This window comes from Nesoenas mayeri (assembly GCF_963082525.1).
Source record: "Nesoenas mayeri genome assembly, chromosome: 1".
NCBI classification, from domain to species: Eukaryota; Metazoa; Chordata; class Aves; order Columbiformes; family Columbidae; genus Nesoenas; species Nesoenas mayeri.
Genome location: NC_137541.1, coordinates 211,432,706 through 211,451,021, shown reverse-complemented (window position 1 = coordinate 211,451,021; position 18,316 = coordinate 211,432,706). Strand labels below are relative to the sequence as shown.

General features: G+C 45.2%; 1 protein-coding gene across 1 annotated transcript in view; it reads left to right on the top strand.

The window, feature by feature from the left end:
• The window catches only part of FCHSD2 (FCH and double SH3 domains 2), a gene marked incomplete at its 3' end in the record, with an annotated part of 166,427 nt that overhangs the window by 79,495 nt on the left and 68,616 nt on the right, over nucleotides 1-18,316 (top strand). Inside the window, exons 5-8 of the mRNA XM_080350470.1 lie at nucleotides 2,995-3,139; nucleotides 8,926-9,059; nucleotides 10,927-10,981; nucleotides 11,374-11,502. Of these exons, the coding sequence (XP_080206596.1) occupies nucleotides 2,995-3,139; nucleotides 8,926-9,059; nucleotides 10,927-10,981; nucleotides 11,374-11,502 (463 nt within the window). The remainder of the gene's footprint in view (nucleotides 1-2,994; nucleotides 3,140-8,925; nucleotides 9,060-10,926; nucleotides 10,982-11,373; nucleotides 11,503-18,316) is intronic.

Genomic DNA, 18,316 nt, shown 5'->3' with positions numbered 1-18,316 from the left:
TTGTAGCCAGGTGGGGATTGGGCTCTTCTCCCAGGCATCAGCAATAGGACAAGGGGCCATGGGCTTCAACTCTGCCAGGGGAAATTGAGGCTGGAGATTAGAAAGCAATTCTGTGCAGAGAGAGTGGTGAGGCATTGGAATGGCTGCCCAGGGAGGTGCTGGACCCACCGGCCCTGGAGGATTTTAAGCTGAGATTGGCCATGGCACTTAGTGCCATGATCTAGTCAATGGGCTGGAGTTGGACCAAGGGTTGGACTGGATGATCTCTGAGGTCTTTTCCAACCCAGTCGAGTCTGTGATTCTGTGATTCTAGAGGGTCTGTTAATTGGTCCAACTGAAAACTGAATCTCGGAACAGAGACAGGAGGAAGAGCTTTGACTTTGGTAAAACATGATTTAAATTTTTAGTTTCAAGTGCAGGTATTTGTTAGATCACCATGAATGTCGCAGAAGAGGAATTTAGGGTTCTGCTTATTGCGACTTAAAAGAGTTGGGTGGTGGGTTCGCTCTGTTATTTACTGCATGGGGGAAATACCCCAAGCCAAATGCTGCTGGATTTCTCTCCTTATGTCCGTATGTGTCTTTTCTCCTGATAACCGTATGCACAGCAGACTTTGATAGACAAAATTCTTAAAAAATAAAAACTTAATGGAGTAGAATAGCAGGAGGGCTGGATCCAGCTGGGAACCTGCGCAGAGGTTCAACCGAGCATAGAAAACCATAGACCTTTATATATTTTTATACCTTATATCTTTATATCTATATATAACCCTTCATACTGTGATTCAGTCCAATAGCAAAATTTCACTTTGGGGTCTTCTTGCTTCTCATTGGATCTTTTCCTCTGATTCCACGTGGGCCTTTGTTTTGTTCAGCTATTGACATTGTTTCTGGTCCATCGCCTTGCAGATGCTGTTTTGTCTGGATAAATCCTTTCTTAGCAAAGTGCAAAATAGGCCTTATCTTATAATTGTTTAGTGTAGTTTATAGTTGCTTTTGGTAAATATGAGCAGAACTTAAAACTTAAAATTTTAACAAATCCACCTTGCCAAGTGTCACATACGCCCCCCGAGGTTCGTTTAAGGGACAACAGGGTCCAAACCAACCTTTAGTAAACCGGTGAGAAACAGGGTTTTAGCACTCCAAAGTGACTTAGATACAGGTTTGGATACCAGCTGAGGAAATTATGAAGGGGCAGCAACTAATACAACAGGTGGTCCACAGAGTGCATGCATGTGGCTTCACCAAAAACAATGTCAGACCCATCCCTGAGTCCGGGAAGAGTCCACACTTGCCTGAACACGGTGTGGGATTATTTTAAAGGGATACACGTACTCATATTGAGTATGGAAAGTGTACACTCGCAATCCTGCGAGGAAGAATACACCTGCAAACGTGCACGGAACATTACACCTGCTTATGTGGAAGCACAGGAGGAAAATACACTCACGAGTATGCAAGGATTAATTTATAAACGTGCTCGTATTGAGCACAGAAAGTATGCGTGTAAATGTGCACGGAAAGTATAAATACACGTGCAAATGTGGATGGAAAGTAGATACACTCGTAATCCTGCGAGGGTTAATTTACTCACACACATGGGGGCAAGGCAAGTGGAGTCTCCATCCACGGGACAGGGGGGGAAGTGGCTCCTGGTGGCAGCAGCTCAGCATGTAACTCCAACAGGATCGCACAAGAGGTGAAGCCTCGACGAGAATCCTATTTTTATAGCCTGATCAGATCTGACTGTAGGCATTCCAGAAGCTTCTCTGCACCCCCAGCTTGGCTGTGAGGTGCCCCTGAAGCCTCCAAACATCCCCCACGCTGGCCGTGGGCGCCCAGCGGCTCCCTGGCGCCTCTGTGCTCCCTTCCCCTCTCTCTTAACGGCCCTGGCCAGGGGGCTCTGGGGCCAAACAAAAGAAGCTGTTGGCCTCAAGCAGCAGAGAGAGAGGGAGATGTGTCTATGCCTTCCATATCGAAGGAGGGAGGGGGAAAGAGGGGGGTTTGCATTCTGCCACACCAAGTATCACTAAACAAAGAGTATATTGAAAATCATACAGCCTTACACAGAATCACAGAATTACTGAATGTCAGGGGTTGGAAGGGACCTGGAAAGCTCATCCAGTGCAATCCCCCCATGGAGCAGGAACACCCAGATGAGGTTACACAGGAAGGTGTCCAGGCGGGTTGGAATGTCTGCACAGAAGGAGACTCCACAACCCCCCTGGGCAGCCTGGGCCAGGCTCTGCCACCCTCATTGAGAAGTAGTTTCTTCTCAAATTTAAGTGGAACCTTCTGTGTTCCAATTTGTACCCATTACCCCTTGTCCTACCATTGGTTGTCACCCAGAAGAGCCTGGCTCCATCCTCCTGACACTCACCCTTTCCATATTGATCCCCATGAATGAGTCCCCCCTCAGTGTCCTCTTGTCCAGCTCCAGAGCCCCAGCTCCCTCAGCCTTTCCTCACACGGGAGATGCTCCACTCCCTTCAGCATCTTGGTGGCTGCGCTGGACTCTCTCCAGCAGTTCCCTGTCCTGCTGGAACTGAGGGCCCACAGCTGGACACAGTATTCCAGATGTGGTCTCCCCAGGGCAGAGTAGAGTGCAAGGAGAACCTCTCTTGACCTACTAACCACCCCACTTATATCTCTAAATAATTCATTATGTTTAGTGTGCATCTACTTAAGCTAAATGATTAATATTAAACTTAAATTGGGCTCATCCACTGACCTGTGAGTAGTAAAACCATCGCTGTGCAGCTCACTTATTTAACAGGGGGAGCTCAAAGTGGCTCATCCAGGCTCTTGTATTTATAGAATGAAGCAGGTGACTCGTATTCAGATTGCACACAGTAGGAAAGGTCTGCACGACGCTCCCCATCCCCACAAGTTATTAGGGTTCGATTCCCATTCTACTTCCTATGGGTCTTATTTTCAATTTAACACTCAACCTCCATTTCTTCTTACCCACAACCTTTGCGTTTTGTTATTTTAGGAGCATGTACTCAGTATGGAAATCACTTCTCGAAGGCACGATGCAAGTGGCCCAATCCCGCCTCAATATCTGCGAGAACTATAAAAACTTAATTTCGGAACCGGCCAGGACTGTACGGTGCTTTAAGGAACAGCAGCTCAAAAAGGTATTTGCGCCTTAATAAGTTCTTTACGCTTTAGTCATTCTTATGCAGAAAAACACGGTTGTTAGAAATCTCTTAGTGTGGAAATTCTAAAATATGTGGGTACTTTTCAGGCTTTTCCTGTGCGTGTTGTTATAGAAATAAATAGCTTGTCGAAGAGGGATCAAAATTCTGAGCTATCTAAAATTTAAATTGCTTGGAAATGAGTCTTTTTTAAGTTGGTCAGAACTGCCTGTGCAAATGGAACATCACGCTGCGGCAGTTACCTCGAGTTGGCTTTGCAGTGACAATTTAAGGTGGGTTTTGTTAGGATAGGTTCTGATTTTAAGGACAGGCTTATCTTAAACCTGAAGAAAGGACTTGCGAAGACTACAGGGTGTAAAATGGAACTAAAGGCCCACAGCTGGACACAATATTCCAGATGTGGTCTCACCAGGGCAAAGTAGAATGCAAGGAGAACCTCTCTGACCTACTGACCACCCCACTTATATCTCTAAATAATTCATTATATTTAGTGTGCATCTACTTAAGCTAAATGATTAATATTAAACTTAAATTGGGCTCATCCACTGACCTAGTCACCTCCTGTAAAGGTATCAGAAGTAACTATTCAAAAACTGCTGGAATTGGTCTGTTAATCTGTGCAGAGAATATAGCGTAGTTCAAGGAAAAAATAAGCTTGACTTAGATTTAATTGGTCGCTGCATTTGAAAGTCGTTTCTGTCTCCAGAGGTCTCTACTAGACCTCTTAATCCAGAATGGATTTCAGGTAAAATCCCAGAATCCCAGAATGTCAGGGGTTGAAGGGACCTGGAAAGCTCATCCAGTGCAATCCCCCCATGGAGCAGGAACACCCAGATGAGGTTACACAGGAAGGTGTCCAGACGGGTTGGAATGTCTGCACAGAAGGAGACTCCACAACCCCCCTGGGCAGCCTGGGCCAGGCTCTGCCACCCTCACCAGGAACAAGTTGCTTCTCAGATTTAAGTGGAACCTCCTGTGTTCCAGTTTGAATCCACTGCCCCTTGTCCTGTCACTGGTTGTCACCGAGAAGAGCCTGGCTCCATCCTCCTGACACTCACCCTTTATATATTGATCCCCATGAATGAGGTCACCCCTCAGTGTCCTCTTGTCCAGCTCCAGAGCCCCAGCTCCCTCAGCCTTTCCTCACACGGGAGATGCTCCACTCCCTTCAGCATCTTGGTGGCTGCGCTGGACTCTCTCCAGCAGTTCCCTGTCCTGCTGGAACTGAGGGGCCACAACTGGACACAAGATTCCAGGTGTGGTCTCCCCAGGGCAGAGCAGAGGGGCAGGAGAACCTCTCTGACCTACTGACCACCCCCTTGTAACCCACCCCAGGTACCATTGGCTTCCTGGCCACAAGGGCCCAGTGCTGGCTCATGCTCATCCTGCTGTCCCCAGGACCCCCAGGTCCCTTTCCCCTACACTGCTCTCCAACAGCTCGTTCCCCAACTTACACTGGAACCTGGGGTTGTTCCTGCCCAGATACAAGACTCTACACTTGCCCTTATTCTATTTCATTAAATGTTTCCCCACCCAACTCTCAGCCTGTCCCGGTCTCTGATGGCAGCACAGCCTCTGGCGTGTCAGCCACTCCTCCCAGCTTGGTGTCACCAGCAAACTTGCTGACAGTCACTCTATTCCCTCATCCAAGTCATTGATGAACATATTGAATAACAGCGGCCCCAGCACTGCCCCTGAGGCACTGCACTAGATCCAGGCCTCAACTGGACTCTGCCCCATTGACCACGACTCTCTGGCTTCTTCCCTTCAGCCAGTTCACAGTCACCTCACTCCCCGATCACCCAGACCGCACTCCCTCAGTTCAGCTGTGAGGATGCTGTGGGACACTGTGTCCAATGCCTCACTCAGGTCAAGGCAGACCACATCCACCACCCTTCCTTTGGATTTCTGAATGGATAAGTAATATATTACGCCAATCTCCATCCAGAAAAGACCTTATCAAAATTGTAATTAACAGTCAGTGAAATACTTGTGATTTTACACTTTTTATCACCTGTTTCAATAACAAACTGCAACAATTTCAGAAAAACTCATGATAATTTGCTAAAAAATATCACGAAATCACAAAGTGACCCCAGAGCAGGGGTAATAAACATGTCTCTTGTTACCACGTCTGGCCTTTTAAGAAAATTGATCCAAAGCTGCCGTGGGCTCCGCTGCAGGGATCGCTATCAGAACATGGAATAAATGGTATAAAATCACTGCACAGAGGCGCCGCAACAGGAAACCATCAGCTTCTCACATATAACCAATCTCTTCCCAACCCAAACCCCCTGAAGGGTTTCCAGTCCCCCGAGCGTTTTTTTATTCTTCAGAGATGCCGAATCAAGGTTATTTGATGCTTTTTCAAACCAGCGTGTTAACAACACCACGGTTATTTGATATTTTAATGTTTTGATGCCCACAGGAGGCTTCAGGGATCAAAATACCCATTGATGGAGCCAACCCACAGATTTTTAGAAATGAATTTTGTCCTCTGCAATCTGTCCAATATATACAGTTTTTTCTACCTTTTATTTTTCTATTACACATGCAGAGGTCTTAAAAAACCCCAATTTTGCCTACTTTATGGAGCCCATCGCTTTATTGGTCTACACACATCAAATACCGGATTTAGTGTGAACGTACACGAGTTTCTATGTATTTATAACCAAAAAGGAATTGGACATTTTCAGTGCGAGGCATTTCTAACAAAACTTGGTTTTCCACAGGTGGCTGGATATGATTCTTAACAATTGTTGGATGTTACGAAGTAAACGTTACGTTGCTCAGTTCCACAATTTTATTAGTTTTGGATGTTAAAAGCATTAATAATTAATGTAATGAAAACCCATAGGTGTTCGGTACGAGGACAAATGTCGCACCTCGAATGGCAGAAATTGGGTGTTTGATTATGAGATGAAATTAATTGGGACCTTGGGTCTGGTCTTTGAAGGACAGAGATTTAAATTGAAATGGAAATTGGGTCCCTTAAGCTTGAGATTCTGCCTTTAAGTATCACCCAGAGCCTTCATTGACCACATCTACTTTTTAATACCTATAATTAAATAGAAATACATTGAACTATCGCTCTTCAGTAAAAGAAAATCTTTACAAATCTCTTTTAAAGATAATATAATTCTAGATATTGATAATTCATATTTATTTTGTTCAGTAGATCCTTAATGTAGATCCTTTCTCACACATGTTTTTGGAAGCTGATATTTGGAGAACTGTGGAACTTTTTAATATTTGTGGTTTAACCACCATCAGCAGCCACTCGGTCCCGTCTGGCGGATGAGAAAATCAAAAGGGTTAAAGTGCAAAAACTTAGGGGTTGAGGTAAAAACCAGTTTATTAGATAAAGCAAAATAGAACCAGAGAACACCTTGATGCTCTGTAAGCAATAACTGGAACGTCCCGCTGGTAGTAACACAGTTTTGGTCACAAATCCCCAAAATAAGCACCAGATCACAGAATCAGAAAGTCCCAGAATGTCAGGGATCAGAAGGGACCTGGAAAGCTCATCCAGTGCAATCCCCCCATGGAGCAGGAACACCCAGATGAGGTTACACAGGAAGGTGTCCAGGCGGGTTGGAATGTCTGCAGAGAAGGAGACTCCACAACCTCCCTGGGCAGCCTGGGCCAGGCTCTGCCACCCTCACCAGGAACAAATTTCTTCTCAGATATAAGTGGACCCTCCTGTGTTCCGGTTTGTACCCATTACCCCTTGTCCTACCATTGGTTGTCACCGAGAAGAGCCTGGCTCCATCCTCCTGACACTCACCCTTTCCATATTGATCCCCATGAATGAGTCACCCCTCAGTGTCCTCTTGTCCAGCTCCAGAGCCCCAGCTCCCTCAGCCTTTCCTCACACGGGAGATGCTCCACTCCCTTCAGCATCTTGGTGGCTGCGCTGGACTCTCTCCAGCAGTTCCCTGTCCTGCTGGAACTGAGGGGCCACAACTGGACACAAGATTCCAGGTGTGGTCTCCCCAGGGCAGAGCAGAGGGGCAGGAGAACCTCTCTGACCTACTGACCACCCCCTTCTAACCCACCCCAGGTACCATTGGCTTCCTGGCCACAAGGGCCCAGTGCTGGCTCATGCTCACCCTGCTGTCCCCAGGACCCCCAGGTCCCTTTCCCCTACACTGCTCTCTAATAGGTCATTCCCCAACTCACACTGGAACCTGGGGTTGTTCCTGCCCAGATCCAAGACTCTACACTTGCCCTTGTTCTAGTTCATTACATTTCTCCCTGCCCAACTCTCAGCCTGTCCAGGTCTCTGATGGCAGCACAGCCTCTGGCGTGTCAGCCACTCCTCCCAGCTTGGTGTCACCAGCAAACTTGCTGACAGTCACTCTATTCCCTCGTCCAAGGCATTGATGAATATATTGAATAACAGCGGCCCCAACACTGCCCCTGAGGCACTGCACTAGATCCAGGCCTCAACTGGACTCTGCCCCATTGACCACGACTCTCTGGCTTCTTCCCTTCAGCCAGTTCACAGTCACCTCACTCCTCGATCACCCAGACCGCACTCCCTCAGTTCAGCTGTGAGGATGCTGTGGGACACTGTGTCCAATGCCTCACTCAAGTCAAGGGAGATCACGTCCACCGCTCTGCCATCATCCATCCACCTCGTCATGTCCTCATAAAAGTCAGTGAATTTGGTCAAGCACGACTTCCCTTTGGTGAAGCCATGTTGACTGCCCCTAATGACCCTCTTATACCTGATATGCCTTGAGATGGCACCAAGGATAAGTTGTTCCATCAGTTTCCCAGGGATGGAGGTGAGGCTGACCGGTCTAGAGTTACCCGGGTCCTCCTTCCTGCCCTTTTTGAAGACTGGAGTGACATTTGCTTTCCTCCAGCCCTCAGACACCTCTCCCGTTTCCCAAGACTTGGCAAAGCTGATGGAGAGCGGTCCAGCAATGACCTCAGCCAGCTCCCTCAGCACCCATGGGTGCATCCCATCCGGACCCATGGATTTATGAATGTCCAGATTGCCTAACTGCTCCCTAACCCAGTCCTCATCAACCCAGGCAAACTCGTCCGTTGTCCGGCCTTCCTCTGGGGCCTCAGCGCTACGGGGCTCCTCAGATTGGCCTCCGGCTCCTACACAGAAAATTAATGCTCTCCCAGTCAAAACTAGTACCGTAGTTTTTCTTCTATTCCTTCAAATGTTATATTTTAACATTAAAATATATGTTGTAATGCCGGTTGGGTCACATGAGTGACAAGAGATGAAATTACTTATATTTTCACTCCTTGAGTGTCTCACGATGCATTTTAAACCTTGAAGTTTTCTTGATATTTTCTGATACAACTCTGTTTGTTGGAAATAAAATGAAGAAAACCCAACTCTTAAAATAACGTTTCTCAAACAGTCCTTGTTGTGTTTTACGTGGTGGGTTTTGTCTTACGCTTTAAATTATAGAGAAGGAAAGATGAATCATTTTTTTGTATCACCTACAGTCATTTGCCTTTGGCTTTTTCCCAATTGTATTCTAATTATTTCAACTAATTAGCTCATCTGACGCTTTCAGAACTTGTGTGTTGAATCATTGAATTCAAATAGTTAAACAGCGGCAGAAGACAGGAAGAAAATAGGATTTGATATTCTTTAAAACATGAATAATTGAGCAGAAGCGACTCGCAGGCTGCGCCGTCCCATATAAAACATAATGAAAAGCAATGAAACAATGATCGTCATATTATTTAGACGTAAAAAAATACCATGTTTTGTTTCCTTACTTTTCCAGTGCGTGGAGCAGTTGACGAGGATCCAAGCTGAACTACAAGAGACGGTAAAAGATTTAGCTAAAGGCAAGAAGAAATATTTTGAGACGGAACAGATGGCTCAAGCGGTGCGGGAGAAAGCCGATATTGAGGCCAAGTACGTTTGTCTAATAGCATATGGCTAAATCATTGCACGCGTATAAAGCACATTTGGACTTGCGTTAGTTTATTGATAGTGAAGTATAACTGACTCATTGGGCATCAGCTCATTTGTTGTATTCTCACAATGCAAAGAAATTCTGGGTTTGTTAGAGGATTTTTTTGTCTTTTACTCGATGAGGATTGGATGATGAAAAGAACTTTAGTAAAATATCCTGGAATGCCTGAAGGATGTAAAAACAACAAAAAAACCAACAAATTAATAAAAAAATCCAACAAAACAAACACACCTCCAAACCTTAAAAAAAACGACAAGTTGGGAGGGAGTGTGGACCTGCTGAAGGCAGGAGGGCTCTGCAGAGGGATCTGGATAGACTGGAAAAATGGGCTGATTCCAATGGGATGGAGTTCAACAAGGCCAAGTGGCGGGTCCTGCACTTTGGCCACAACAACCCCCTGCAGCTCCAGGCTGGCACAGAGTGGCTGGAGAGCAGCCAGGCAGAAAGGGACCTGGGGGACTAATGGACAGGAAGCTCAACATGAGCCAACAGTGTGCCTAGGTGGCCAAGAAGGCCAATGGTGTCCTGTCCTGTACCCAAACCAGCGTGGTCAGCAGGACAAGGGCAGTGATCCTTCCCCTGTGCTCTGCATTGGGGAGGCCACACCTGGAGTGTTGTGTTCAGTTCTGGGCCCCTCAGCTCAGGAAAGAGATTGAAGTGCTGGAGCGGGTCCAGAGAAGAGCAACAAGACTGGGGAAGGGACTTGAGCACAAGCCCTATGGGGAGAGGCTGAGGGAGCTGGGCTTGTTTAGTCTGGAGAAGAGGAGGCTTAGAGGGGAGCTCAGCACTCTCTAGAACTACCTGAAGGGCAGTTGTAGCCAGGTGGGGATTGGGCTCTTCTCCAGGCATCAGCAATAGGACAAGGGGCCATGGGCTTCAACTGTGCCAGGGGAAATTGAGGCTGGAGATGAGAAAGCAATTCTGTGCAGAGAGAGTGGTCAGGCATTGGAATGGCTGCCCAGGGAGGTGCTGGACTCACCGGCCCTGGAGGTTTTTAAGCTGAGATTGGACATAGCACTTAGTGCCATGATCTAGTCAATGGGCTGGAGTTGGACCAAGGGTTGGACTGGATGATCTCTGAGGTCTTTTCCAACCCAGTCGATTCGGTGATTCTGTGAAAACAAACATTAAAAAAAAACACGAAATGAAAAAACAACCAAGAAACAAACAAAAAATAACAAAAACCAAGCGCAAACAAATGAAAAAAACTCCAACCAAATAAAACACAACATAAAACTTGACTTTGGGAATTATGGAGCAGATTTCTACTGTACTATTGTTCAGCTTAAAATAACTATTTACTTGATTGTGTTTTCTTATTCACTTTTCAAACCGCTGTCTTTCACGTAGCTCATAAAGAATTTCATGAGTCCAAAGGTGAAAATCAGACGGTTTCTGCTTTTAAAAATACATATGTGTCACGTATACCCCTCCAGCTGGGACAGAATTACTAACGATGTTACATTAATATCTCATCAGATGACCAGTAGCTCAAATTTACAGCACTTTGTGGCCAGAGGGTTCACTCCAAATCCATCAAAGCCCTAAAGAGCTCAAGTTGCAGCTGCCGCCCCATTTCACAATGTATTGAAATTGTGTTCAAAAATCAGGCTAAACTGCACAGAAAATTTTAGGGCACGCAGTGCAGTATATTATTCTTAAGCTTTTCTTTAAACTATACCAATCAAAATGTAGGCATAAGAAACTAAGTCAAATTTTACAGAAGTGAAGTGCAGTGGTTTGTTGATCCTGCGCTTCTCTAGAAAAGCTATAAAGCTTTAAATTCTCCTTTTAATTTTGTTTCAGGTCCAAACTTAGTCTTTTTCAGTCCCGAATAAGCTTGCAGAAGGCGAGCGTGAAGGTGAGTGGAATAAAAAGTCCTCAATGTTTCTTGCAATGGTGCTTTGCAGCTGATTTCACGAGACCTCTGACCAATGCAGAGATGACAGACATTGCGGAAGACGCATCGTTAGAACGAGTGATGAGATAAGAGGACAGAATTACATAGGATCGAATTGACAAGACTTTGTCTAGTTGGAATTACAATTGTTCAGTAAAGACCGTGTGTGAAATTACCAACTGCATGGGGGAAAATACATTATAAACCCCTTCCCGTTAAACACGAGGCTATTAATCCTTTAAAGATTTGGCTTTGTTCATACATAAATACGCATGTTAATCTACTATTAATTTGCATTTCATCCTTTAGCTCCTCATTATTACCCATCTTTTAACTTCTGTTTGTTATTGCAGTTAAAAGCGCGTCGATCCGAGTGTAATTCCAAGGCCATCCATGCCAGGAACGATTATCTTCTCACCTTAGCGGCTGCCAACGCGCACCAAGATCGCTACTATCAGACAGACCTAGTGAACATTATGAAGGTAAGAGAGCTAAAATCTGGAAAGCAAAATGAATTAAGTACAAAATTTTGGGTTGTTTCATGACTGTGATGTTGGTTTTTCCAATATGCTGCAGTAAATTATGACAACGGGTATCGTGATATTGTGCAGGATCTATGGTACCGATTATCAAACCTCAAGCTAAGCAGTTACCTTTATTTTTTAATTCACTTTCTTCTGCAAAACTCAGAACCAAGTCTATAAAACTAAGACTTGTTGTTTTCCTATTGTAGTCAACCTTAAGTAATCTCGAGATTTACTTCTTCGGTAGCATATCCCATAATCTTTTGGATGCAATTAGCTGATGAGAGCGTTTCTTTATGGTCTGATTAATGAAAATATAATCATTAAATACCTTGGTTTCAAACTCTGAATTGCTATTCTCACTTGAGGCCGCTTGCCAAGTCGAGCCAAGAGCAGATACTTGAACTCATAGGAAATTACAGCCGTAAAAAGTTCAAATATGATTGCTCACGGATTTTGCTTAATATCATCCCAGAATTACTTAAATATGTCTTAGATACACTTAAATTGTAAAATCAGCTCTTTTAACTCACACTTTATGTAGTTGCGCTTCGGGTATTGACATTTTCAAAGTTTATTGCAATTTGCTATCCACAAACTACTTCCAGGTGATGCAATCAGGCGCCGCAACTTGGAAGCCTGTAATTAGCATTTGCAATGGCTTTCTTGAGGAACTCGCACCGTATTACAACAAATCACTTGTACTCTCATCATGCTTTTGCGTAGTGGGGAGGAAAAAATACTGATACGAAGAGCAGGTGAGCGAAGTAGAAAATGAGAGCACCAAATGACGCCTCTGAGGGATTTATATATATAAGTTAACTACTCCTATGGCAATATTTGTGTGCTACTTCGAGTAAATCACAGCCTGGGTTATAAATTCATTGGCATCCCTAATACCTGCTTTTCTGGAGAGGTGAAGTAGCTCAGAGTGTCTAAGCGCCAATGCAGGGCTGCATTTCTATCAGTAAAACATGATATTTGTGCTGACTACATGTGGAGTGCATGGAAATGGTTATAAAGTCAGTATTTCCTTGTAATACTGGAGATAAAATGATGAATCAATGCTTGCACAAGAGAATTCCGTGGTTACATGGATGGTTGGCTGTCGTCAGTTAACGCTCTGGCTTGGAAGTGAATTTAATACGTTTGCAAGGAAACAAACCAAACAGTCATTTGAAATAATAATAACATGAGCAGATAGGTAAGATTATGGCTGGCTCCGGTGGGTTATGGATGTTGTAACGTAAACCCTGCAAAGGGATTCTCGTTTCCTCTCCATGTCTGGATACATTCGGTGTGTTTGACAAAGTAAAGCCAGAGCGAGCCCAGCGGGACCTTCATCTCTTTGAGTTTCCATAAACATTTAAGTCTTTGGATGTCCATCGATGTTTTACGTGCACGGGGTCCAATTCCTAAAGCTGCCGCTGATCTCTGGTGGTTTCTTTACCCAGTTACTGGGTCCCTCTTGTCCAGTCCTTTCTTTTGTAGAACTTGTTTTGAAGGCTTTTTTCAAAGCAAACCATTTTTTTGATATAGAAACCTCTCTGTGCAACCTGTTCTTCTAGATCAATAATCGTAGGTGTCTGAAAAGCGAAGTCGCGAGTTCTTTCATCGAGCCAAATTGCTTTGGAAGGAAACAACAACGTTCAGGCTTCTGTTTCTGCATCTCTCTCAGATATTTATAGCACTTGAATCGCTGTCTGGTCAACAACTGTGTTCTTAATGAAAAGCTGTAAATTTGGGGTTTTTCTCACTGTGTGGGAGCAAAACCACATCTCCTTGCAACAAGGTCATCCTTTGGGTGGGAGTGTTGATGTTCTGGAGGGTGGGAAGGCCATACAGAGGGGTCTGGCCCGGCTGGATCGATGGGCTGAGGCCAATTGTCTGAGGTTCAGCAAGGCCAAGTGCCGGGTCCTGCCCTGGGGTCACAGCAACCCCAGGCAGCGCTACAGGCTCGGGGAAGAGCGGCTGGAAAGTGCCAGGCGGAAAAGGAGCTGGGGGTGTTGGTGCCAGCGGCTGAACATGAGCCAGCGTGTGCACAGGTGGCCAAGAGGCCACCAGCATCCTGGCTGGTACCAGCACTGGTGTGGCCAGCAGGCCCAGGGCAGTGACCGTCCCTGTGCTGGGACCTGGGAAGGCCAAACCGCCAATCCTGGGGGCAGTTTTGGGCCCCTCATCTTAGGGCTCAGAATGGCACCCCCACGGGCACCAGAATCACCTCAGGGCTCAAAATGGCGGCCAGAGGGGTGGTGGAATCACCTCACAAGAAAGGCCTTGAGATGCTGGAGCGAGTTGAGAGAAGGGAACGGAGCTGGTGAGGAGTCTGGAGCACAAGTGTGATGGGAGCGGCTGAGGGACCTGGGGGGTTCAGCTGGAGAACAGGAGCTGAGGGGAGACCTTCTGATCTCTGAACTGCCTGAAAGGAGCTTGGAGCCAGGGGGATCGGGCTCTGCTCCCCAGGAACAAGCGCCAGGAGCAGAGGAAACGGCCTCAAGTTGCACCAGGAGAGGTTGAGGTTGGATGTGGGGAACAATTTGTTCCCCAAAGGGCTGTGGGGCATTGGAACAGGCTGCCCAGGGCAGTGCTGGAGTCACCATCCCTGGAGGGCTGGACAGACAGACATGACGTTCTCAGGACATGGGGCAGTGCCAGGGCTGGTTTATGGTTGGACTTGATGATCTTCAGGGGCTTTTCCAACCAAAATGATCCTGTGATCTGGTGCTAAAAGCTGCCTGGAGTCAGTTCACACATAGATAGATACGATAAGGTGGGAACAATTTTCTTGAAAAGGGAAAACGTCCTTCAGAAAGAGATCCTGAGGAGTCAGCAAGCCTGGGGATAAGGGTGATTCATCCGATTTAATGTCTCACATTTGCCGGGAGCTCTCAACAAACTTCCCACTGCTTACGTAAAAGAACGACGTTGTTACTGGTTCAGCGAGGGTTTATCTCATAGATAAATAACTGATGAAGAGATACAGGAGATGTGGGATTAAAGTAAATACTTGAGGTCTATAAGGGAAGGAGATTTGCTATCAAGGTCCTGGTTTCTCTCTTACACCTCTCCTCCTTCTGCAATGTGTGTGGGAACCATACTGAGAAAAAGATAGTTCTATTTAGTGTAGTGATTGAAAATAAACAATATGGAGGAGGAACTCCAGCGAGAGGTGAAGATTTGAAGGTGAAGAATCATTCCGTATAAGCAAAGTTCAGTCTTCTGACCAGGAGGTGTAGTAACATCTTGCCAATTTTGGTCAAGCAGGCAAGACAATAGCACATGAATTTCATGTTAAAATAGAAGAGTTAAAGAGAAAATTGCTGCCTACAGAATAAAGAAGAGATACCAGAACTGGAAATGGAGCAAAGTGGACTCACCGTCCCTGGAGGTTTTTCAACTGAGATTGGACATGGCACTTAGTGCCATGATCTAGTCAATGGGCTGGAGTTGGACCAAGGGTTGGACTCGATGATCTCTGAGGTCTTTTCCAACCTAGTCGATTCGGTGATTCTGTGAAGGATAAAGAAATGAAGATATTGTCTATTAAATGTTTCTAATCCTTCCTCTCGGAAGGGAGGTACTTTGAAAAGGTATGAAAACCCTTTCTAGGCAATATGTTATATGCTATAATACAGTTGTATTTTCCAAACTGAACATTTTCATTCTTCTATTGAGAGTAACATTTTAAAATTGCGTCTTATCTTAATATTACTAAGTCCTTAGATATTCTTGTGGTATTTCTGTGTAAAATGAAGTATCAGTTTTAGAATAGAAGTATCAGTTTTAGAATAGAGCCATTGGGAATCATGCGGAAAGTGGAAGAATAGAGTCATTTTACTCTGTTTTTAAAGACATATCTTATATATTTGTTTTCTAGAGCAATTGTTTTAAATGGCATTTAGATATGAAATGACAGCTGCTGGGTACCACTAGTTCAGTATGGATTCCACTAAAGAGTTGAAGCTCTCAGTGTTTTTCTAGGTATTTTACCCAAAGATGATAAAAACTTTAGGAATTGAAAATGCCGTGAAGAGATTTCAGCTCATATTTGGCTCTATTAACGTGTAAGGCAGTAAAACTTGTGCTTATTTACAAGCGTTTCAGAATCTGTTTCTGTTTGCAACCATCATAACCAATTTCTTCATAGGTTTTAGTTTTAATTGGCTTATTGTTTCCAGAAAGAGAATTGGATCGTGTGGTTTCTGGCTTGTTTGAAGCTGGGGTTGGCTTGGCTCAAACACTGCGTTTTGGGTTGAAATTCTGCTGGTTTCGGGGTTAAACAGTGGGTAACGCTCTCCAAAAGCATCACTTTGGACCATCGGCATGTGCAGACAGCGCTCGCCTTCCTAGAAAACATGACATTATCTTCTGAACTTTGATGTCAACTTGTATCCAGTGATAAATAGCAGATTAAGAGATATCTGGCTGCCTTTTGCTGTCTGTTTCTTCTCGTATTAAATTACCTTTTATTTCTATTTGCCAAAACCCCGCTCTGGCTCAGCGACATTTTAGTGACTTTTCTTAAAGGTTTTCATCCACATTTAACCAAATTATAATTTTATAATTGCGCTTTCAGTTTTATAGCATCCAGCTTTTTTGCAACACTCATCCCTTGACTCCTACGTAGCCAAGAGGATAAACCACTGAGGTTTATTATAGGATGTGTACGCGAAAACTCAAGCGTTACATCCTGTGCAAGTTGAACCGACGGCAAACAGGTGATGTTAATGTGTCCACGTAGCATGTTCATCAGTTTACAAGCAATAAAATCCATATTGTTGCTAAGAGAAAGGAGTAGGGGGTGATATATTTTGCAGTAATAGTGTTTATGCTGGCACAAGGTATTTGTGAAACGCGTTGGCAAAGTGTAACGTGTTGGATTAGAGACACCCGAGGTTGTTCCGTGTTCATTGGGAATTTACATCTGGATCTAACAAAGTCTTGCCACAAAGCTGAGCTCTGCACTTCATTCCCCGTCGTCATCTTTTTTCTTTAAACCTGATTGCTAAGATCGAGTCTACAAACTCACTTTAAACTGAGGTGAGAACAAAGTGTAAGACAATGCTTGAAGTCAATTTGAGGCTGTTTTGATACCTACGTCTTTAGAAACTTCGTTACTGCTTCATTTCATGTTTTACTGCTCTGCCAGTTCGTTTCATGAGCCGCCTCGACTTTATAAAGCAACTTATAATGAGGAAACGTTAATTTAAAACAAAGGGGGAGGACGTTGTGAACATTTTCAATAATTCTTGGCTTATTGTCAGTAGAAAGAGAGAACTAAAATTGATTTCCAAGTCTAGACTTACAGACGAAACGAGTGTCAGCAATTTATTCCATTACAGCCCGTGCAACGGGTGCACGTGTCCTTCACACCAACCAAACTCTTCTACACGGTGTAAAATATGTTAATAAACCCTTTTATTTTGTTTCTACAGTATGTTTCCAATACCTGTCGCTCTCAAGGGTTTCCCTTTCAAGACTTGGTTTAAAAGTTGGAATCTTTCGGGAAAATCTGATTTTACAGAGCCAGGTCATCAGTGGAGCTTTGTGGTTGATGCCAAATATACCGTCACCTTTAAGGATCCCGAATGGTATCGTAGGGTATAATAATAATAACATTTTAAATAAAGCGACCCCACCAAATGATCAACAACCAAGTTTCGTCTCAATGCAGGAATCTGTGTGTAGATGCTCAACACAAGGAAGTGTGATTGTATAATTTGGCTCCTGTTCCTGATCAGAGTCCTGGGGGTGATACAGCAGGTTTAAATAGAAACTTTGCCTTACGTCATTTTCCCGGAACAGATCTCTGGTTATGCAAGGGTGATGATACTGAGACATGTTACAGCATTCCTGTTTTAATTCCACAGATTAGCTTTTCAAGTGACAGGTGACCTGTGCTGTTTGCACATCCTTGCCTGGTTTTAAGCGCTGTCTTAATGGGTTCTGACAGAGAAGGAGATGCAGGCTGGAGAAGTGGAGGCAGATGAACCTCATGAGGTTCAAGAAGGCCAAGTGCAAGGTCCTGCACCTGGGTTGGGGCAACCCCCAATGTCAATCCAGCTGGGGATGGAGGGATGGAGAGCAGCTCCCAGGAGAAGGACTTAGGGGTGCAAGATTGGCCATGAGCCGGCAACGTGCGCTTGCAGCCCAGAAATCCACCCGTGTCCTGGGCTGCATCCCCAGCAGCGTGAGCAGCAGGTGCAGGGAGGGGATTCTGCCCCTCTGCTCCGCTCTGGTGAGACCTCCCTGCAGTGCTGGTCCAGCTCTGGGTCCTCAGCACAGGACACACATGGACCTGCTGGAGAGGGGCCAGAGGAGCCCCAGGAATGATGCGAGGCTGGAACAGCTCTGCTGGGGGACAGGCTGAGAGAGTTGAGGTGTTCAGCTGGAGAACAGAAGCTCCGGGGGGACCTTAGTGTGGCCTTAAGAGTGTCCAAGAAGAAAGATGGGGACAGACTTTTGAGCAGGGCCTGTTGTGATAGGACAAGGGGTGATGGTTTTAAACTAAAGGAGGGAGATTCAGGCCAGACATGAGGAAGAAATTGTTGGTCCTGAGGGTGGTGAGAGCCTGTCCCAGGTTGTCCAGAGAGGTGGTGGATGAACCATCCCTGGAGACATCCCAGGCCAGGCTGGACGGGGCTCTGAGCAACCTGAGCTGGTGAAGATGTCCCTGCTCATGGCAGAGGGGGCACTGGGGGAGGTGGGAAAGTCTCTTCAACCCAAACTGTTCTATGATTAACAGTCTTAATAATCTACAGTTCCTAGTGGG